A 21145-nucleotide genomic window follows, 5' to 3' on the forward strand; every position below is an offset into this window, starting at 1 on the left:
TGACGACTGTTGATGCAACTTACATTCTCGGAATCGAACCGAGGATCTTCTCATGTCGCACTGAACCATACGAGTGAGACGCTGTACCACTAAGCCAAACGGGCTACATGGTTGGCCATTCGCGTTTTGTGTACAATATGTACTGCACAAATCGTCAATCGTTGCGCTCAGGGCGGACAGCATAAGATCAGTCGTAACAGAAGACTACCTTGTCAAGTTGCAAGTGACAGGACTCACCAAGCAGTCTCACAAATCCGAGCACGATCGTTATCTTGAGCTTACCGGGTGCAGGTGCAGCACATTCACTTGATGCCTCAGGCTGGAAGCGGGCGTGAGAGCTTGGCATTCCGGCATTCTAAAGTTCTGCGTCCTGCTGACCTTCATTTCTTGTCCCTGGAGCAGCTCTGTCGATGACAGTCTACGATGCGCGATGTCTCAGCAGAGCTACTGACTTATGCTCAGGATGAGAAGGCAGTACTCAAGATGGCAAGCCACTTGCACAATTTGTACTCCTGCCGTCATGAGAGTTTTGTGGGAAAGAGGAAAAATATATAATTCGTCACTAATTGCAGTCTCATCGACCAGCGGCACTCAGCATCTCTATCGTCAAGGGAGATCAAGGCGCCTCCATCACCGAGCATGCAACATCCAAGCGTACCAAGTCCACTCCGCCGCCATCTCATCCCAGCAGATTTCGCAATAAGGCTTCCGCCGCGCGTTTCTGGGGTGGTGTCAGCTCGCCGCCGACGTCCCTTCGGACTGGAAATTTATCGCCAAAGATCCAGCCTCCGAGAGAGCCTAGTCCGTCGCCGTCTGATGACCATGAACCGAATCGTGCTTCAGCTTCACGTTTCCGCTGGGTAAGAGTCAAGTCGGCAAGATGTCGTCGAACAGGGAATTTGTCACCGAAAATCCAGCCTCCGAGGGAACCTAGTCCGTCGCCGTCAGATGACCATGAGCTAAATCGTGCTTCCGCTTCACGTTTTCGCTCCGCAGGTGTCAAGTCGGCAAGATGCCGTCGAACAGGGAATTTGTCGCCAAAGATCCAGCCTCCGAGCGAACCCAGCCCATCACCATCAGACGACCACGAACCAAATCGTGCTTCAGCTTCGCGCTTGACCGGGAACTTGTCGCCAAAGATCCATCCTCCAAGTGAACCTAGTCCATCACCGTCCGACGACCAAGAGCCAAACCGTGCTTCGGCTTCACGTTTGACAGGAAATTTATCACCGAAGATCCAGCCTCCGAGCGATCCTAGTCCATCACCATCCGACGACCATGAACCAAATCGTGCTTCAGCTTCGGCTTCGCGTTTGTACTTTGTTGCGAAGTCGGCGGATCGGCGTGCGTATGTCGTCTTGCCCGTTGCGAGCCATTCTCCAAGACCATCGAATCCATCAGTATCGGAAGACCACATAGGCCAACGTGCTTCGGCTTCGCGCTTCAGATGGTTCAGGAAAATTGCATGTGCATCGCGTTGATTGAGAGGGGCAGCAATGATTGGTGTGGCGCACAGCGCAAGAATGGCGATAATGTCGTTGAAATGCATTCTGTTGCTTGAAAGGTGGGTTGGTGTCTGTTTTAGGTGCTCCTGCCCGCAGGAGATGTTGTTGCTTGTTTGGTGCTGCCTGCAGGAATTGCTGTTTCTGGTTTTCCATGATCACAAATCAGACGCTCTTATATACCTGCTGACACTCACGGCCATGCTTGATTGACCAAGGCGTGCGAACGAGAGTGTTCGAGACATCCGGTCACAGTCGACCATGTCGTCGATACAAGAAATCGCCGTGGTTCTTGGGAACCGCTCCGTGGCCGGGATCTGTGAGCATCCCTACTGGCCACGCGCTAACCCACGTATCATACCGTGGGCCGGCCGAAAACACCGTGGGGACAATTCTGGTAGCAAGTGGCTATTTGACTCGTATCACATTGCTGGTCGATAAGGAAGATGCGGTACAGCACACGATGCTCTGACTGGCGAGGTACAGTCGCCGGAGTTGTCCTCGCTTTCTTCGCATCAATCGGCTTGCATCCAGACCGAGGATTTGCAATCTGCCTAGTGCAGTTTTGAAGTCAAGCCGATTCTTCCTGGTCTGTCAGCAAGCTGTGGTCTTAATAACATCAGCAGCGACTGACGCCTCAATATCAACTTCACCAGTGCCAGTGTTGCCAGACGCTTGGCAATTGCTTCTCGGTTATGCATCAAGTCCGGTATTTGATATTAAGCTTGTGATAACGCGATCCACTCGTTCATTCATGGGGAATAAGGCGGGCTTTCTATAGTGCTTGAAATGAACCTCAATCTTCATTGAATACATTGGTGCGTTCGACGCAGTCCAGAATCTCTCTTGCTGAAATTGCCCAAAATGCATTCGAACCCGATTTCGCTAATGACGCTCCCCTCTCCTCGATCATTGCTTCCGTTGCAGGCCGAGCCAAATTTGATCTACTCGCATCTGCAGGTCGGATGTGCATTTTTGTGTGTCAGATTTGTTGTTACTTGATGGGTACAAAAGCCATGTAGCATTTATAGGTAAGAGATTGAGCGTTTGGTGCCTGTGATTGGGGTCTTGCCAGTAGCGATCCATTCACCATAGCCGCCGAGGCCGTCGCCTTGATTTCCAAGCAAGCCCGCAAACCAGGCATCAGCCGCGCGTTTCTGATTCGGTGTCAAGTCGACCGAAGTGCCTTCGAAGGGAGTCTTGCCAGTTGCGATCCATTCTCCTAAACCACCGAGCCCATCGCCATCAGATCCAAATGATCCCCAGCGCATTGCAGCAGCAGCGCGTTTGTGATTCGGTGTAAGATCGGCGGAGGTGCCTTCGAATGGGGTCCTGCCAGTTGCGATCCATTCCCCTAGGCCGCCGAGGCCATCGCCATCAGACCCGAATGCTCCCCAGCGTGGATAGGCTGCACGCTTTTGGTTCGGCGTCAAGTCAGCGGAAGTGCCTTCAAATGGAGTCTTGCCCGTTGCAATCCATTCGCCTAGGCCACCGAGCCCGTCGCCATCAGATCCAAATGCTCCCCAGCGCATTGCGGCGGCTGCGCGTCTCTGAAGGAGGAAATCGTACACGCTGCGTTGCTCGAGGGGAATCGCAAGCGCTTGTGCGGTGCAGAGCGTGAATAAAGCGAAAGCAGCGTGGTAGTGCATGTTGTTTCTGCGTGATAGAAGAGTTCTTAATTGGGAAAATTGTTGCTTGTTGGCGAAACTGTTCCTGCCTGCAGGAGATGTTGCTGAATGGTAGTGGATCTCGTGTTGCTTGCCAGAGCTGCTATGACTATTCTAATCAGCACTTGTGCAGCAGTACATATATGTGTCGAAGTAGTTGGGTTTGCTAAGGTTTCCAGCATGTACGCTGAGGCCATACGACGAATACGACGTATATGTCAGCCAAGAAATCGCCGTGGGTGTTGTGAATTGTGGACGCGGCCGCGTTTGTGGGCACTCCTACTGGACATCCACTGTTCAATGCATCAGATCGTGCCATGATGTATCGTGGGAGGCCGAAAATACCGTTGGATGGTTCACTGCCAAGGGGCTATGCCACTGAGACGGTACATGCTGAATGCATGTAGACAACGCGATACTTGACGCCCTCGAGTAGGCCGTACCTCGAATAGAATGGTCGTCGGAGTCTTCGCTGCACTTGCCGCAGCAAACAGTGCCTCTGAACAGGTCCTGGACTCTCAATTCTCCTAGTGTAGTGCGCAGTCAGCTACCTCTCATGTTTGAGGCGTGTTGTTGTCTTGCACGACAGCCAGCTCCATGGAGCACCACCAGTATCGGTGCTTCCTGAACATGGAGAGTCAACGGATGTTTCGTGGACGGATAAGCGTTGGTGTATCAACGAACTCAAATCGACGCAATCCGTTTCCTGCTTTTGAGATGATTGACAGGGCATAAAATCTGACGCTGGGCGTCTCAATGTATACTTCCGGAATAATAAGCCACATCTCTCATGGAAGTATTGCCGTACGATGTTGCCACCGGCTCACTGCTGTCGGATGATTCGTGTGGGTTTGCATCAAGCCGAGCACAGCTCACTCCCCGCCAACCCAGCTCTAGTGTCCAGAATCAAAGCCACAATCATGCCGTATAATCCTGATCAACATGTCAGAACGCCGATCGAAGACCATTCTCAGACTCTTTATACGCTCGAATAACATGCCTGGCCCATGGACTCACCTAACACTTCCGCAAAAATCAAGATCAAGACCATAGAAACGAATAATCTTGGTTGCTGAGCAATGCTCCTTGTGCCCGCGTCTCCGGCAATTCCGATGGTGAAACCCGATGCGAGACTGCACAGTCCCACAGCTAGACCAGAACCGAAATTGACGAGAGATGTGTAGAGTGGTAGTGTGACAACGATTTTGTTGGCGATGAGGACGGAGCAGACTAGGCCATAGATGGCGAGGATTCCGGAGAAGACAGTGGGGAGGATTGCTGTAGTAGACAGATGCATTTGTTAGTACGAAGCAGAAGTGGCTCTAGGGCCGCACAGGAAAGTCGGGCCCCGGGAAGCATACCTCTCACGCCCAGATCGGGATGTAAAACTCCAGCGCTCAGGGCGCCAATGCTAGATTTTGCTGTTCCGTATGCAGCGCCGAAGGAAGAGAAGACGATTGCGGCGACAACTCCCATGGCGCTGAAGAAAGGCTGCGAAGATGGTCGACCAAGTGAGTGCGGTGTTCACACTTTGTGAGGTGGGTGTTGGAGACTTACAGCATATACTGGACTGCACATATTCGTTAGCATTGGAGGAAGAGACGTTGAAAGTCGCTAGCTATCATAGCTTACCACATATCCGAAGCCATGTTGAACACGATAATTCGGTTTTCCGTAAGCAGTGTTTGAGACTCGGACATCAAGAGACAAGGGCAGTTCAAGAGGAGACTGAAACAGTAAGGACGAACACTGGAGTTGAAATACTTCTGGAGGCCAAGGACGAATACGGTCATAGGCGTTGCTCGTTGATCCTGATGGCCAGGCTGCAGGATAAGAACCACAGAGTCGCATTTGCGAATGATCCTGCTTATTCTACCTTGAGAACTAGTCATGGAGCTAGTATTTACTTCAGAGTAAAGAGCATGCGGGTACTTGCAGTGCGCAGAGTGCAAACACGTTGTCGATCTTCGATCAAGGTGCTGCGAAGGAAGGTGCTTTGCAGCAGCTGGAAACTTGAATGGGACACATGGCTGATGCCTTATTTGATCGTCCTTCTCCGGAGGAAGGGTCCTTACAATCAGGATAGGACCATCAACGCGATCTGATGAGAATGCAAGTTTAAATGTGAAGTCGATGGAGTACGTGTAGCTGTCGGGTAAGTGTTGCAAACGAAGTGAAGCAAGAGCAAAGTCTTGGCGCCTCACTCCAGCTTCCGCCGCAAGCACCTCCGTCTCGCTCCGCATTGAACGAGCACCTCTTCCATCTCCACCCCATTGACAACCTCCGCCTCCTATTGCTGCTGCCATTAAGAATGTCCCAATACGTCGGCCGCACGCGGCTCGCCTACACACGAAGCTGGCACCTCACAGACCTCCGCACCGATCCCCGTCCCCTCGGCCGTCTAGCCTCCCAAATCGCCATAACATTAATGGGGAAACACAAACCCATCTTCGACCCTTCAACCGACTGCGGTGACTACGTCGTCTGCACAAACTGCCACGATCTCCACACCACAGGCAAAAAAATGCAAAAAAAGAAATACTATTCGCATACAACGCGGCCGGGTTCTTTGAAGGAGATTACGATGGAGAAGATGATGGCGAAGTGGGGAGGTGGAGAGATTTTGAGGAGGGCTGTGAGGGGTATGCTGCCGAAGAATCGGTTGAGGGATGTGAGGATGGGGAGGTTGAAGTGTTTTGAGGGGGAGGAACACCCTTATAAGCAGAATTTGTGGAGGACCGGGGAGGAGAGGAGTATTGGGAAGGTAGAGAGGGCGGTGAGGGAGGCGAGGGCCGTGAGTGTTGAGGAGGCGGGAAAGAAGGAGTTGGCTGGGAGTGGGCATTGAGGAAGATGGGAGAGAGGGAAAGCATTTCGAGATCACTATTCTCTAATTCTTGCGCCGAGCATTGGTGGGCCGGACATCAAGGAGCAAGATCGTCCGCGTTCACGAGGGGTGCTGACGCTGCTGCTGGGGAGGTCATTGAATCGGAAGACAGCCAAGGGAGAGTAGCACAGTCTGGCATCGACGCCACTTGCATAAGTGACTGTCATGGCATGAGTCGACGCATGCCATTGTCAGAGATCTACAGCTTCACAAGATGATGGAGCTGAGGAGCAGTGTCCAACGCGGCGGACGCTCATCTCCATACCGAGGTTCTCATGGCGAGAAAATCTTCTAATCGAAAGGACGTTAAGAGCGGTCAATAGGACAGGCTTCTCGCGTCAGGGTGGCGTGGCCAACTTGCGAAGCGCAGAAGTGGGCTTATTGTATATATCACGCACTGCGGGGGGCTCAACGCGCAGACGATAGTGGCAGCACGAGAGAAGATCGGAGACGAGCAAGCGCACCAGATGATCAAGATCCGAACAATGGTATCCATTTCAAGATGCGAAGAAGCTGTGTATCTATCATAATATCCAAGACATTCCCTTTGCCCAAACGCCCTAACCGATTCCCGCTTCCCAATTATATCTCAGACGCCGATACATGCCTGGATGAATTGCTCATCGCTCAAAGTTTCGCCTTCGCATCTCTTGTCACTACGCTCTCAATCAAACCATTTGGATCGCTCTGCGGGGCGTAAACCTCCGCATCCTTACCCGTGTTCTTGAGCCCCTTGTACCAACTCAAATCAATCTCAAAGTAGTGCTTGTTGGGCAGACTATATTCCACCTTCTCCACATCCTTTGCCGCATCCAAGATCTTCTGGCTCATGAGATACATCGTGTTCTGTACTGATGGAGAATTTTCTGTCGCGAATGTTTCAAGCGTAATGGATTTCGCAGAATCGAAAGTCGAGTCGTAGGTATTGGCTGATGCGGCGCGCTGGACATCGTCGAGGGAGGCATATGACTTCCATGTCCAGTGAGCATCGACAGAGGTGGAGAGTATTCGGTCTCTGGTCTCGGCTAGGCGGGTGAATTCGTCGCGGTGGAAGGAGTGGAATTGAGAGCCGGTGGATTTGAGGACGAGGAGGCCTGTGAGGCCGCTTCGAATTGTGATGTTATTGCGTGTTGCGGTCGCATAGACGACGCGCTTCTCTTCGCCATCACGGACGAAGGAGTGGGGATGTGGTTTGCCACCTACGTTCATGCGGGTCCATTTGTGCACGGTGATCCACACATGGGAGGTGGTGATGTGTGGGTATTGTTTGAGGAAGTGAGAGGCCACGATGGAGGCGAAAAGTTCGGGAGGGTTGACTGGGTGTTGTTTGGCGAGCACGTAGACGGTGTGCTTCTGGGTATCGGTCGCTACGATGTTGGCGTTATCGGAGTGCGTCCAGGAGCGGGCGATGTCGCCTTGAAGCATGGTGCAGACGGTCATTTCGGTGACGGATTGTGTGCCATCGGAATGGCGGTCGGTCTTGAAGAGGCGGACATTGTCTTTGCCGTATTGTGCGTGTGAGAGCGTAGCCATGTTGTTATTGATATGTAGTGTGTCGCGTGAGTAGTATACAATAGATCGTCGCTGTGAAGTAAGTAGCCCAAAGTATGGGTGAGATATGCTGCTAAGTCTTGAAAGAGAAAGAGGAACGAATGCGAAGAAGCTTCCTACCGAAGATTTATTAGAAGTACAGGCTTATCGGAGGTGGTGGAAGTGCAGTGCAGTGCAGCTATCGCATGAGGCCGAGAGGAAGAGCTGGGAGACGAGGCAAGCTTCGCGCATCGACCCTGCAGCTGCCAGCGGACGTCGCCGATGGTGTGACACCCGCCCGTTCATGTGGTTCCTCAGGCCATACGACGGAGATCTGATCAGGCACAAGGTGTACATCACCCGGTCTGCCTTTTCGGATCAGTCCGAGAGACTGCATCTGTATTGAAAGCGGTCGTCATAGCATTGGCAGAATATTGGTAGTACCGTAGAAGTTATCGCCAGCAGAAATGCAGTGGGAGCGCCTGGATGCCTGAATTCCGTCAGAGCTGCCACCTCCGCTGATCCTGGCGTGGATATGCACGTCAAGTGTGAAACGCGAACGACGACTTGAGGCACGGCACGTCGACCGCGTCAGCCAGAACAACATTGTCGCCCCTCCACCCACCGCTGCCTGCTGATTGTCCGCCGCCGACGACATGGTCACAGCGCCGTCACATCCCGGTCTCAATGCATACCGACGTGCTCGTAGCTAGAGCCTGTCCCACTACCAATGACGGCCCTCGATGACACTCCCACCCAATCGCGCCAACGGGCCCTCCGGAGGCACCACCAATAATGCCCTCATCCCGCCGTCGCGCTCCGCCAAAGACGGCGGCAGTCTGGCTGCGAGCTTCGTCACTGCGAAGCCCTCTCAGTCTTATATCCGCCCCGGTATTGCTGCTGGACCGGGCAGCTTCACGTCCGATTTGAAGTCCTTCAACACCAGCAGGGTGGATCTTAACGTATATGGCAATCATGATGATGGGACTACAGACCCTACGAGCAGTGAGCAGCGACAGGCTGAGTACAGGCAGGAAATTGAAAAGCAGACGCGGCTGAAGGCAGGGACTGAGAACCTGCTCGAAGCATTGAACAACAAAAATGCCAAAAAGTCAAGAGACCAGCGCATGGCTGCGGAGAGCCAGCTCAATAGCTCCAACAGGAAGATTGCCCAGCTCAAGTTGGACCTCGAGGCCGAGATTCAGAGGAGTAAAGAAGCTCCCATCAGTCCCAAGGCGAGACTATCGCAGCTGTTCCGTCCAGTCCAGCCTCTGTCTCTGAACGATCCAAGACCTTCTCAGGATCTGGAAGAGTCCACTGCGGAGCTTCAGGACCCGGAGCTGGAGTCGCCAACATACATCTTGGCAGAGATTCTACAGGCTTTAGAGGCAGAGGATATGCCGCCAGACTATTACATCAACCAGGCTAACGACCTGGTCGAGCTATTTCGGCGGCATCCTACTCTCAAGTACGACCTGGCTTGGTCCATCTTTGGCATGCGAATGCAGATCATGTTGCTCAGCGATAGCCGGGAAGTTGTCGCTGCAGGGTACAGAGTGATGAGGTATGCGATCACGAATCGCAAATCTTTGCAGACGATACGTGCGCTCCATACAGACTATCTCGTCATTCTGTCTCTGGTCAAGGAGAGCAAAGCCCGCGTGGAGCGGGAACAAGCCCTCAAGTTCATTCGCGCATTTCTCGATGTCAAGGACGGAACAAAGGAGATCCATCCGGCAGTCGCGCGCATCGTTGTCGCAGTCGCAGACCATTCGGACGATCAGCTACGCGGCATAGCGATCTTGACGCTGGCAGAAATGCTGCTGAAAGAGCCAATGCTGGTCGTCGAAGCAGGCGGTATCAGCGTAATCGCAGAGGCAATGGGTAATGGAGTATACCATGCACCAGAGACTCTGCTCGGGCCCCTCCTCCATCTGATGGACCTGCCAGCTCGAAGAGGAGTCATTCGCTCTGGCTTTGAATTCAGTTCAGCGTTTGCAACCTTCACCGAGCCACATTTCTCTAGTTCCTACGAGGATCGCTTGATCGCCAGCTCGAGGGTAATCGCTGCAATGTTTAAGAGCTGGGCTGGCCTCATGAGTCTGTCTCTTCACAATTTTCTGCCTGTCCGATCAGTCATCTCCTCACTGTACGTGGCCGATATCCGCGTGCGCACGGCCATCCTCGATCTGCTCATGGATATTCTTCGCATTGAGCGGCGGTCATGGTCGACACCATTCATCGGTGGTCGGCGCTTGACGACTTATGCACGTGTGGTGAACCTCAAAGAGGACAAGCCGAAGACCTCCAAGCAGAATGACGAAGATACCAACCAGAAACGCAGTCTTGTTCAACACTTTACTGCTGTTGCGCTCGCTGCACTTCTTCAACATGGCCTCCTTCAAGGTCTTGTAAGCGCAGAGCGCGACGCGCCCTCGGACGCATTGAAGCGTAGAACAAACCTCCTCATTGCAGAAGTGCTGAAGAAAGCGAGCGAATTACTGCCCTCGTCTTGGAACGCGCAGCTTCAATCCATGCCTGGCTTGTTCGACTCGGCTTTGAAGTTCGACAATGAGGATCGACATCTAGCTGTGACCACAGTCTATCAAGTGGATAAGGTCAACTTGAAGCTGTGGCGTTCAGATCCATCAACGACAACTCAGTCGAAGAAAGACGAGACTCAAGATACACGAGCGAGATCTGCGTCAAAGACCCAAGTGCAGGCCAATATGGACGAAGCGTTGTTCCGCGCGAGGCTGCTCGAGACTAACGTCCTCAACACCGTCAACTACCTTAAGTGGGACTGGAACATCATTCTGGAATTGGTCGATGCACCGCTTACCAACCCCCGTCTCTTGTACGAAGCGATGGAAAAGTCGAAGTTCGTACATCGCTTGCTTAAGTTCTTGCGACCATTTCAGTTTCGCTTCTCAGACGCGTCGAATACAAAGGCAAACCAGCGGTATCTTAAGATGGCGTGCACGCTCGTCAAGTCGCTGCTCCAAACGCAAGAAGGAGCGGTATGGCTGTTGAATAATAAGACGATCCGACAGCTTGCCGAGTGCCTAGCACAACTGGACTCGCAGAGCGGCATCACATCTAATAGCCCCATGTTCTCGCCAAATCGGTTGAGTGAGACCCTCGTGGGAGGCTACTTCCAGATACTCGGCGTCATGTGCAGTGACCCCAAAGGCCTGGGGATCCTCGAGAAGTGGCACATGATCAACATGCTTTATCATATTGTTGAGGTCAAGAATCGGGATGATTTGATTCGCACATTGCTGACCAGCCTGGACTATGCGCTCGACAGTCACCCGAGAATCATTCTCTGCAAGGCCATGATTGCAGGTTCTAAGCACATCCGCATCATGGCAACCACACTTTTGCGTTCATACGCAACCACACCCATCGAAGACTCAGGAATAGGTGGCTCTGCAGCAGAGTGGGCGATACGTTTGCTGGTCAGTCAGCTGTACGACCCTGAGATCGAAGTCTGTGAGGTTGCTATCAAGATCCTGGAAGAAGCTTGCAATGACATCAGGTCGTTGAAGTATGTGGTCAAGTGTAGACCTGCGCTGGATCATCTGGGCGAGATTGGCGCGCCACTGCTGCTGCGCTTTTTGTCCACATCCGTCGGATACCACTATCTAGATGGCTTGGACTACATTACTCGCGAAATGGATGACTGGTTCCTTGGGCGCAACGACAGCTACGTGACGGTTGTCGAAGCATCACTGGCTCGCGCTCTCGCGGATGTGCCAGAGAAGCCTCAGTCGTCCGGTCTTGGCGAAGCAATAGTGCCCCAGGATTTTGGACATGTGCCGCCCCACTTCTATCGCGAGCTGACCAGAACTGTTGAGGGTGCAGAACTTCTCAAGCACAAAGGCCATTTCGAGGAGTTTGCAGCTACAATCCAAGACTTTGCTATGGAAGAAGAGGACCCAGAAACTATCCTCAAAGTGAAAGGCTGTCTGTGGGCTGTCGGGAACGTGGGCAGTATGGAACTGGGCGCGCCATTCCTGGAAAGCACAGATGTGGTGAAATACATCGTGCAGATTGCCGAGAACTCGCAGGTCCTTACATTGCGCGGCACTGCTTTCTTTGTCCTCGGGCTCATCTCACGCAGCCTTCATGGACAAGAAATCCTAGCCGAATACGGATGGGATGGCACTATGAATGTCATGGGTGAATCTCTGGGCTACGTTCTTCCCATCAATTTTGACAAACTGTTTTCTTCCTTACGTTCGGTTTCTGACACTCCGGCATCATCAAATTATCAGCAGACCTCGCCTGCGCTGCGTAATCGTCCGGGTCAAATATCCGATCGAGATCCAACCAACCAGGCCATTCTCGACGCTATCACGAAGCTTGGAAACACAGTTCTCACCAACAAGGCTATCACGGAGCTGAATTCGCTCAAGCATACCAAGAAAGCTCCCGCATTCAGCAACAGCCCAGACCTGTTCCGCAAGGTCATGATACTGCTGGCCAGTCACGCCTACCGGATCCCCCAATACCGGTTTGTCATCGATCTGTTTGAGAAGAGTGTGCTGAGGAGGATTGTTCTGGCGGAGGAAGGCAGCGAGGACAGTAGTAGCGAAGAGAGCGAGACAGATCGGAGTGGTGATGTGCACGATCGTGGCCCCGTGGGAGACACATCGAGGGATGATGACGAGGAGGATGAGGACGATGATGCGTGATCGGGGCTCATGTATACGGGCACGGCGTTTTTGCGGCGTCTCAGGATTCGACATTCGGACAGGCTTCCTGATGAAATGCAATGGGAATACGATATACCCTCTCTGTGGATGGGTTTGGAGTTTTGGAGGGAAATTATGAAGTAACGGCGCGAACTGTCCTTTCACAGGCGCTGGCGCAATTGTACATATCAGATGAAAGAAGAAGACGACTTTCGTAGTTGGATTGCATCGAAAGAGTGTTGTGAGTTGTGCTTTCCTTCGTGAGATACTTTGCTGCTTCTTGCACTTATCTCATCAATGCGGTGCCCTGCACGGGTGTCTCTTGGCGTTGTGCCTGCCTTCTCCATCTTCTTCACTCTACAAACTCATCTCTCAGACATTGACAACACAACGACTCTAACATGCTGCCGAGCTTTCGTACCTCTCAAATTTGACATATCGCATCAGTACTCGCGTTAGGCTGGCCAACGAACCTCATGTATCAACCAGGAAGCGATCAGCGCACTGGCGCCTTTGACTGCTTGTCTCTCCCTTCAACAATGCCAGTCACAGCAGCATACCTGGAATATGAGTCGATACTGACAGAAGGATCACAAGAATGGGCACGCCAAACCAGAGTCTAGAACAGCGCATGTTCGTGCACTGCGCACGCTGCAGATTTCCAAGTTCCAATGTCTGGTCTGGGTGATCTTCCCTCGAATCTGGACTGTGGCGTTCGCTTGGCGCGGTCAATCCTCCCATATCTGGACAATGAAGACCATGTGGTCTGTGGGTTGATGAGCGGCTAGATGGCGAATGTGAGACTGCCAAACGCCGTGTTCGCTGGGGAAATCGTCCCGCCTACCCAGCCTCGCATACATAACTGCCTTCTTCAAGTCTTTGGCTAATACAGCGGAGTACCAACTGTCCTGATCTTGAGGTGACTAGCATCGTCGAAAACCATGGCATCAGCAGCTCCAGTTGGCAATGCCACTCCTCCCGCAGAGAAGACAGCGGCCACACAAGAGGCTACTGCAACACCTTCTCAGCCCGCGATTCCAGCGGCGTTGACTGCAGTAATTGACAAAAAGGCAGAGCTTGCGGCTCGGAAGCAAGGTGATTCGCTCAGGCACAGGCAAAACCCAAGTCTGCTAATCGAACGGAACAGATGCACTCCATGAGGCAGTAGCTCGCTTCAACGACGTCAAAGAGAAGCTTGGTGGCTTGGAACAGGCCAAGGCATTCTTCGAGACCTACGGTGCTGATAGCCTCAAACGGGACGAAGAGGATGAGCGCATCAAACCGAAAGAAATCGAGCTGGACTCTCAAATCAAAGACTACAGCGACCGAAAAATCGGCCTTGCGGACCGGCCTGATGGTTTTGGAGCATCGCATGTCCAGGATCCAGCCTGGGATATCGAGGAACCCAGTGAAGTGGAGATTGCCTCCAGATTAAACACTAAAGATTGGCAACAACTGCTCAATACCACAAAGATGCTTCACGGGTACGTGCTGAACCGCGCTTCTGGTTTGTCAAGGGCAAGGTTCCAAGCGTTCCAACTCAAGCCACCGCGTCCAGCGCCTGGGCAAATTGCTGTGGATACAACACGAGTGAAGCCAGAATTTGAAGTTTTCGACGCGTCTTCAATCTCTATCAAGGAGACCAAAACTCAAGTGGAGAAGTCTATGGCACAAATGGCTTCTCGTCTCATGCGATTTCAGCCTCTGTTGGAGCTTCCACGCCCTACGTGGGCGCCAGTGTTTCTGCATCTTATTCTTCAGAAAGCCAGGAGAGTAAGAGCAGCGCTGATTTCTCGGATCGCTTGGAGTACACTGCCACCTACAACTTCCCAAGAGCCCGCGTGTTCTTAGACGAATTAAACCTCGAAGTCACCGCCAAGTGCGCGGAGTACTTGGTCAAGATACAACAGGCTGCCAGCAAAATCCAGAAAAATGTGAGCACGAACAAGCCAGAAGACGAAGACGGGGCTGTTACTGATGCCAATCGCCTCCTCACGCAATTCTACGCTAGGTTTGGTCATATCTTTGCGTGCACTGTTCAAATTGGTGGGCAGCTGACTTCGACAAAATCCGCGGCTTCCTTTGCAGACGTGAAGGAAGATCAGCGAAGGGACGCCATGCAAGCTGCTGTTGCTGCTAGCGTAGAGACGAGAGCCGTATCCGTGTCCTCGAGCTATAGTCAAGGATCATCCCAAGATGCCCAAAACCGGCAGTCCAACGTCAATAATGCGTCTTCCCTGGCCTGGTCAGCCCGTGGTGGCAACACGCTTCTCTGCGCGAACCCTGCTGCCTGGGCAAATTCTGTATCTGAGTCCAAGAACTGGCGGGTCCTGGAGCAGGACAATATTATCGCGCTACCGGAGTTGATCAACAAGCTCGAGCAAACGACAGACAGTGGTGTGCTCGCGTGGCCAGATATTGCAAACACGTTCCACACCATTGCAAAGAGCAAGTTCAAAGAAATTCCAAAATTGCCGGTAGGGACCTGGACTGGAAAGCTCAAACTCGAAACGCTAGATGGGCGCAAGGTCGTGATCAAAGACGACCAGCTTTGCATCGCTGATTCAGGCGAAGACGCCATCTTCCACGTCTTGGACGCTGATATGGACAGAAGAAACGAGGTCGATCCACAGATGCCTCAGCTTTATGCAGATCATCCGGTATTCCTTGTGCCCGGCCAAACATGTGCTCGTCAGAGCCAAGCTGAAGGTGGCCAGTTCGCTGGCCTCTGGGTTGATGGAAGGTCTTCCGATGGGAAAGTCAAGACGGACGCTGGCAAGACTTGTCGCTGGTCCTTTCGCCTTGGAGAAGCTCTACCCACGAAAGATCATCCCGTTGCAGCTGAAAGATGGGCTCCCGATCGTTTTGCTATCAAGCATAATGACGAGGTCGGCTTGTTCTGCCATTCGTACTGGTCTGGCGGTTCTTTCACTTCCTGTGACGCTCCGCCTCAGTTCGCACCCTACGTCGTGAAGAGCGACAGCGACTCGCAACTTCGAGTCTTCAAGACGGACACCGCTATCATGTCGCTACAGTTCACGAGTACAGGTATGGATCTAATGAAGAGTGATCCCGGCTGGGCTTTCCTCAGCTCCGATCGCGCTTCCATACAGTCTCTCATCGAGGCTAGCGATGTCGGACAGTCCAGCCCTAGCCACGAAGCCCAGATCAATACCTGGCGCGGCTTGTTCACTCTGACCGGTGGCCAGACTTGGAGAAATGTGTATGAATTGCTTCTGGGTGTCACACCTGCCAATCGTGACGCTACCCTGCAGTCGGTAGGCGACAATCTCGAGGCTCTTAAGTCGCTTACTGTGGCTGCTATATCATGGTCGACAGCAGAAAGGCTTCGAGAATGGGGTGTTGCGAATAAGGTGGATAATTTGAACCCAGTGCATTTCAAGGTCAAGTTCGTAAACTGGGAGGGCGACCGGATTGTGGAGCAGGAGCCGCAAGCGGAGGAATATGGCAACGGCATATTCGATTAGATCCGAGTCGATGCTGGAGTGGTTGAGCTTTGAGCCTCTCCTGGGTCATGAAACCGTTGAAGGATGAATTACTAGGTGGTGGTTGTGAATCTCACAGTCAGGAGAACATACCAGCAAGCTCCTGGATAATGATAACCACCATCGTCAAGTTCATGCGGTAAACTCTTATTCCAAGAACAACTCACTTCGGTAGCCCCTTGTGAGCATTAGAACTTTGCGACTAGAGACTTGCGATACTCGGACTAGCGAATGCGGAAGGAATCAACTCACTACATTATCACAAGAACTCATCGATTAACGCTCCAGGAGTCTACGCGTTCGAAAAGCCACCTCGAGCTCTCATAGTCTCGCCACATCGCCTCGCACTGTACAATATCTCCTCGACTTCATCCACTTACTTCGCACTGCCTTCTGCTCAAAGTCTCGGAGCGCTGACCTTCGATCCTCCGCCTCTGGCGAACAATGCCTGCAACTCTGTCTTAACCACGCTCTTGTGACTGAGGAGTCCTCGCTCATGCACATCGACCCATTGTCCCTTTTCTTTCCAGCCCCATGCTTTATCTTTCTCTTCGCCATTCGAGACATCGTACAGGACGTTGAGGATGTATTTTCCGATGATGGGAAGGAACCTAACCAAACACAGTCAGTACCTCAAGAAGTCACAGACAGATACCAAGGGAGTGGCAAGAGGACATACTTATACGAGTGAAAACTTCCTCCTGTAGCAACATACAACCCCTTCAACCTCTCCTGATCCGGATGTTTACAGATCAAAAAGTCTTCCGTCGGAGTCTGCGCATCCCAGCAAATACGCCAGTAATCTGGTTCTTTACCTTTCGCGAACGCGGGTAGGACTTTCTCGCTGATCATTGCTTTTGTCTCTTGTTTCAAGCATTCTGGTACGCAGTATTGATCTTCTGCCGGGATGGAGATCTTATGACCTGAAGGAAGAGTATGAGAATTTATGATTCCAGAACGTGAATTCGCGTATTTCATGAGCTTGTTGCCGTGAGATGGAGGGATTATCTCGCCGAGCCCGCCGTAGACTACGACGGGGAGTTGGAAGTTGTCGAGTTGGGAGATTTCGGTGGAGGTGCAGTTGTAGTAGGCTGCGCAGAGGCCTGTGGCTTGGATTTGGGATTCGATGCGGAGGTCGGTCGGTAGAGCAAGGGATTCTTCCAAGGTAGAGAGGAGGGCAGAGGTCCAAGGGCCGGTACAGAGTATTGTTTTATCGGCGTAGAAGGTGCGACCGTCGGCGGTTTGGGCGCCTTGGACGGTTTTGGTTGTGGGGTCGTGGAGGAGTTGGGTTACTTTGCCGGTCTCGCGGCGGATGCCTTTGCGTTCGGCGGCTTGCATGAAGGCGTGGGTTGCTTGGGCGGCGTCGCACCAACCTGCTTCGGGGTTGAAGTAGGCGGATTGAAAGCCTTCGGAGGAAGTGCCTTGAAGGGCATTCCAGCGGGAGGAGATGTTGTTGAGATCGACATCTTGTGCTTGGGTGCTGCCTCTTCCTTCGAACGTGGATTTGATGCGGGATTTGAGGTTGCTGCCTTCTTCTTCGTACATCAGCCAGCCGACTTTATGGAAGAATGGACCTAGTTCTTCGGACCAGAACCATGGGTGGATAGTCTCGCATGCGAGGTCGCAGTATAGCTTGTTGGCATAGTCGGTTCTGATGACCCGATTAACATCGATGGCTGCGGCGAGCTTGGGCGGGCTAGAGGATTGGTCGATGATGGTCACCTTGGATGGGTCTTTGTAGAGTTGGGCAAGATGATAGGCGGTAGATGTGCCGAAAGTTCCAGCTCCGATGATCAGCACAGTTGGCTCCGGCTTGCCTTCGAGGGGATTGTCAACATCTATACGCTTGATGGTCGGAGCGACATTGTTAGGCTGCGTGATTCTTCGACCGTCCTTGCCATATGTCGCGAAGATTGGCATCCTGACGATGACGTCTTGTGAAGAAGTGGCTGTTCCGTCGACTTGGATCTGTGTGGTGAGCGAAAGTGGTGGTCAAGGACAATTTTTCAGGCGCAGCTTGGGATTATCTTGTTGCGCGGTCAAGCGGAGTCTTACCTCCCCGCCCGGTTGTTCCCATGCTCTCGTGTCATTTCATGGTGCCTGGTCGCAATGAACTCTTATTTGCTGCATGATGCCAGCATCCCAGTCTGGAGAAGTCTGGAGAAGCTAGGGATTGTGAGGGGAAGCTGCAGGGTTGCACCGACTCCACGCGGGTTGCTGCGCGCGTCGCGAAAACATCCAAACACTAAACAGCGCGGTAGCAGTTCTGAGCCTACAGACAGTGTGACCACATTTCCAATTGGGATTTATGTTAGCAGCCTGGAGGTCGGACCTCCAAAGAGTGAAGTCGAGCAACTTAGCCTAGTTCCGCAGCTAACTCTTTCTAGGACATGCGCCAAGATCAGATGATGAAGCAGCTCGGAAGTGGCAGGAACGCAGACAGCACTGGTTGTGGGTAAGGTGGAGAACTCGCCGTCCGAAAACTAGCGGTCTCCGAAGTTTCATTAATCATCATCACTATCAGCGAACATGTCTTCTGCCTGTCGCTTGCGAGCCGGTTCAGCAGGAGGCTGTGCTTTGGCCCCACTGGAGCTCTTCAAGGAGAAGCCATTGCCATTAGCCTTTGCTGAATCGGCAGGCAGGTGGGAATCTGTCTTTGACGTATCGTCCTCAATAGCAGACATCTCCACGTCGGCTGTCGGGCCACCGCCCTCTTCAGGACCATCGTTAACTTCATCCGATGGCGACGCGTCCAAGTCCACTGAATCTCCGTCCAGGTCCACAGATGCGCCATCCAAGTCGGCTTCTTCTGCCTCGTCCAACGGCTGATCATGCATCGGCAGAGCTGCAGTGTCGGCTACGGGTCCAGTGGTGGGCGCTGGTGCTGGGGATTCCGATGCAGCAGCAAGTGATGCAGTGCCGTCAATGCGCTTGAACTTCGAAAGGTGCTTCAAATCTCCCACTGTGACTTTCCCGTCCTGATTGCCATCATTGCCCTGATCCGGACCATCGTCGGCAGGCTGCTCGAAGAAACCTCTCTTGAACTCATCAAACACATCTGCAGCAAACACGCTGTTTCGCTCCCAGATCTCGAAAAGCACACCCACTCGATTGCGCCACTGTTGCTCTTTCATTCGTCCCCATCCAAGATCTTTGCCTAGACGCCCAAGTGTCTGGAATGTACTCTGTCGACGAAAGGCCGTTTCGAACAATTGCCGGTACTTCCAAGCGTTGCGCACTCCCGCTGTTGCAGAGTTGTGTAAGATGTCGTTGATCAGATATAGAGCAACAAGCTTGATTTGAGATGGGTCAGTGTCATGCTCCTTTTTGTCTTTGGCTGAAAGACCGTGAGCTTCGATGCTCGGTAGCTCCTCGTCCGGTTCATAGACGTCTTCTTCATCCTGATTTGGATCTTCATCGTCAAATTTGCCGCACTGTGTCGAGCCAAATGGCTTCTCCACGTTCAGCACCAGCATGTCAACTATCTCTTCCGCACCAGCACCGGCATTCTTGATGGCGAAAGCTGAGATAGCTGCAATGTCACCAAGTCGCAGCTTTGCTTGCGTTGTTGGCAATCTTGAGAGGAGCCAGGCGAATTTAGCAATCTGTAGGGGCGTCAAATGCTTCTTGTCAGCAGAAGGCGCTCCCTCTCCTTCCCTGCGGCTCGTATTGAATTTACGTTGCTCGGCTTCGTCATCGCTTTCTTCGTCGGAAGATTCGTAGTTGGGATGATTCAGCGCGTCGCCCAATTTGGTGAGGTCCATGAAGGGGACATCGCCTTGCAAGATATTCCAGTCAATGGGGACGTCATCAAAAGGCCGTTCGGGACCTCTGCCAATTCGTCTCTGTTCCTGCAGAATCTCAAAGTCTTCGTCGTCGTTCCACAGTAAGTAGCGATAATATATGCCTTCCGGACTGTGCGGATCGTACAGAAAGGCGAATCGCTCGTCACTTTCCACTTCGGGCATCGACATCAAGACAGCTTCAAGCTCAATTGCCTTCTCGGGGCTGGGCTCTGACAAAAGTCGTTCTACTATGACGTGAATTGCTCTCACGCTCGCAATCTCTAATGGTGGTTGTACAGAGAGATGGGCCACCGCTTCAAGGCCCCCATTGCGTGGTGGTCGCGGCTCATACGACTCCGGAGGAGCGAAGTCTGAAGGCGGAGGGGCATTGCGCATACTATATCCTCCTCTGGGCTGGTCCCTATTGATTCTTTCGGCACCAAAGGGCTGCGGTTCTGCTCCCGAACCAGGTAGCGTGCCTGGTGGCAGGGCTGTTGATGACAAATGGCGCGCGATGACCAGTCGATAGCCACATCCAAGGTAGCGGTCTCTGAGGGCACTGACAGCAGTATCAATCTGGGAGGTAGGTGTCTCGTAGTCCAACAGTGCTATTGCCGTCACAGACATCCTGCCATGCCTGAGTGGTGGCGATATTGAAACGCTATGAACCTTAAGGTGATCGGCCAGGAGCTCACGCACAACACCTTCATTGAAAGATGGCGGTAAGTTGGACAATTGCACCGTCGGCCTGGGCGCAGCAGCCCCGGTATCGTCTTCGTCTTCACGAGTATGTCTGCTGGGCTCGTCTCGTCTCGCATTCCCGCCCAGATTGTACTCGGCAGCTAGAGCTTCCTGTTCCCGTCGGACCTCCTGCTGCTCTCGCAATTCATCCAGCGCCCGCTTTCGCTTCAGGCTGGGCGGAGGTCCCGCTGCTGGCCCTAGACTTCCTGGACCACTCCGCGGAGGTCCTCCAAATCCGCTTCGAGAGCTTCCATATCCCCGCCCAGGCCCAGACGGCGGTCCTCGCGATGAGTTGGAGTAGCCGTCGTAGTCGTCGCTTCCTCCAAAGGAATCCTCAAACTCAGCTAATGCAGCTGCTGTCTCGGCCTGCTCCCGACGACGCTTCTCCTCCGCTGCTAGTCGCTCTTTTTCGAAGGCGGACAACTTTTTGGGAGCGGCCAGCTTCTGGCTGACATCGGGGAATTCTTTGGGCGCTTCTTCGTCGGCCATGATGGATGGGTGCGTGTGTTATCGAAGTTCCATTTCCAGGTGTCGATGTATGTGACGTGGGCGCATATGTTGCACGCGTCGCGGTTCACCAAAGTCCGCAAACAAGCTTTCTGGCTTGATCGGCGTTCGGCAGGGTCACATGCATGGTCAACCTCTCCCGCATAGCAGCAGCTGCTGCACCACCCGCTCTGACATCGCCGCCGCCCGCCCGCCGCCACTGTCGATATCCACGCAGCATTCTTGCAGGCGGCGCGGAGTGCATGCGCGGAAGACGGCGAGGACCATGATCGACGACATCGAGCGGCTCCCACATTGAAAGTCTTGCGACTGGCGCATCGCAA

The 21145-nt window shown here is 52.9% G+C and overlaps 8 protein-coding genes across 8 annotated transcripts; 2 read left to right on the forward strand and 6 right to left on the reverse strand.

The window, feature by feature from the left end:
• Positions 1-679: 679 nt before the first annotated feature.
• On the reverse strand, positions 680-1549 carry CKM354_000079000 (uncharacterized protein; the record flags this gene model as incomplete). The annotated part of the gene is made up of 1 exon (XM_044795892.1): positions 680-1549. One exon carries the CDS (start codon positions 1547-1549, stop codon positions 680-682), a length of 870 nt encoding a protein of 289 aa, XP_044651827.1.
• A 978-nt stretch (positions 1550-2527) lies between these two features.
• CKM354_000079100 (uncharacterized protein) lies at positions 2528-3151 on the reverse strand (the record flags this gene model as incomplete). Its single annotated transcript, XM_044795893.1, has 1 exon — positions 2528-3151. One exon carries the CDS (start codon positions 3149-3151, stop codon positions 2528-2530), a length of 624 nt encoding a protein of 207 aa, XP_044651828.1.
• Positions 3152-4025: 874 nt separating this feature from the next.
• On the reverse strand, positions 4026-4645 carry CKM354_000079200 (uncharacterized protein; the record flags this gene model as incomplete). The annotated part of the gene is made up of 3 exons (XM_044795894.1): positions 4026-4102; positions 4187-4447; positions 4531-4645. 3 exons carry the CDS (start codon positions 4643-4645, stop codon positions 4026-4028), a joined length of 453 nt encoding a protein of 150 aa, XP_044651829.1.
• Positions 4646-6680: 2035 nt separating this feature from the next.
• On the reverse strand, positions 6681-7586 carry CKM354_000079300 (uncharacterized protein; the record flags this gene model as incomplete). Its single annotated transcript, XM_044795895.1, has 1 exon — positions 6681-7586. One exon carries the CDS (start codon positions 7584-7586, stop codon positions 6681-6683), a length of 906 nt encoding a protein of 301 aa, XP_044651830.1.
• Positions 7587-8326: 740 nt separating this feature from the next.
• Positions 8327-12283, forward strand: CKM354_000079400 (TORC2 complex subunit TSC11; the record flags this gene model as incomplete). Its single annotated transcript, XM_044795896.1, has 1 exon — positions 8327-12283. One exon carries the CDS (start codon positions 8327-8329, stop codon positions 12281-12283), a length of 3957 nt encoding a protein of 1318 aa, XP_044651831.1.
• A 671-nt stretch (positions 12284-12954) lies between these two features.
• On the forward strand, positions 12955-15771 carry CKM354_000079500 (uncharacterized protein; the record flags this gene model as incomplete). Its single annotated transcript, XM_044795897.1, has 4 exons — positions 12955-13051; positions 13211-13378; positions 13431-13767; positions 13938-15771. 4 exons carry the CDS (start codon positions 12955-12957, stop codon positions 15769-15771), a joined length of 2436 nt encoding a protein of 811 aa, XP_044651832.1.
• A 415-nt stretch (positions 15772-16186) lies between these two features.
• Positions 16187-17709, reverse strand: CKM354_000079600 (uncharacterized protein; the record flags this gene model as incomplete). Its single annotated transcript, XM_044795898.1, has 2 exons — positions 16187-16400; positions 16469-17709. 2 exons carry the CDS (start codon positions 17707-17709, stop codon positions 16187-16189), a joined length of 1455 nt encoding a protein of 484 aa, XP_044651833.1.
• Positions 17710-18293: 584 nt separating this feature from the next.
• On the reverse strand, positions 18294-20804 carry CKM354_000079700 (uncharacterized protein; the record flags this gene model as incomplete). Its single annotated transcript, XM_044795899.1, has 1 exon — positions 18294-20804. The coding sequence occupies one exon, from the start codon at positions 20802-20804 to the stop codon at positions 18294-18296; it is 2511 nt and encodes an 836-aa protein (XP_044651834.1).
• Positions 20805-21145: the final 341 nt, after the last annotated feature.

This window comes from Cercospora kikuchii (assembly GCF_019650295.1).
Source record: "Cercospora kikuchii DNA, contig_00001, whole genome shotgun sequence".
Lineage (NCBI taxonomy): Eukaryota > Fungi > Ascomycota > Dothideomycetes > Mycosphaerellales > Mycosphaerellaceae > Cercospora > Cercospora kikuchii.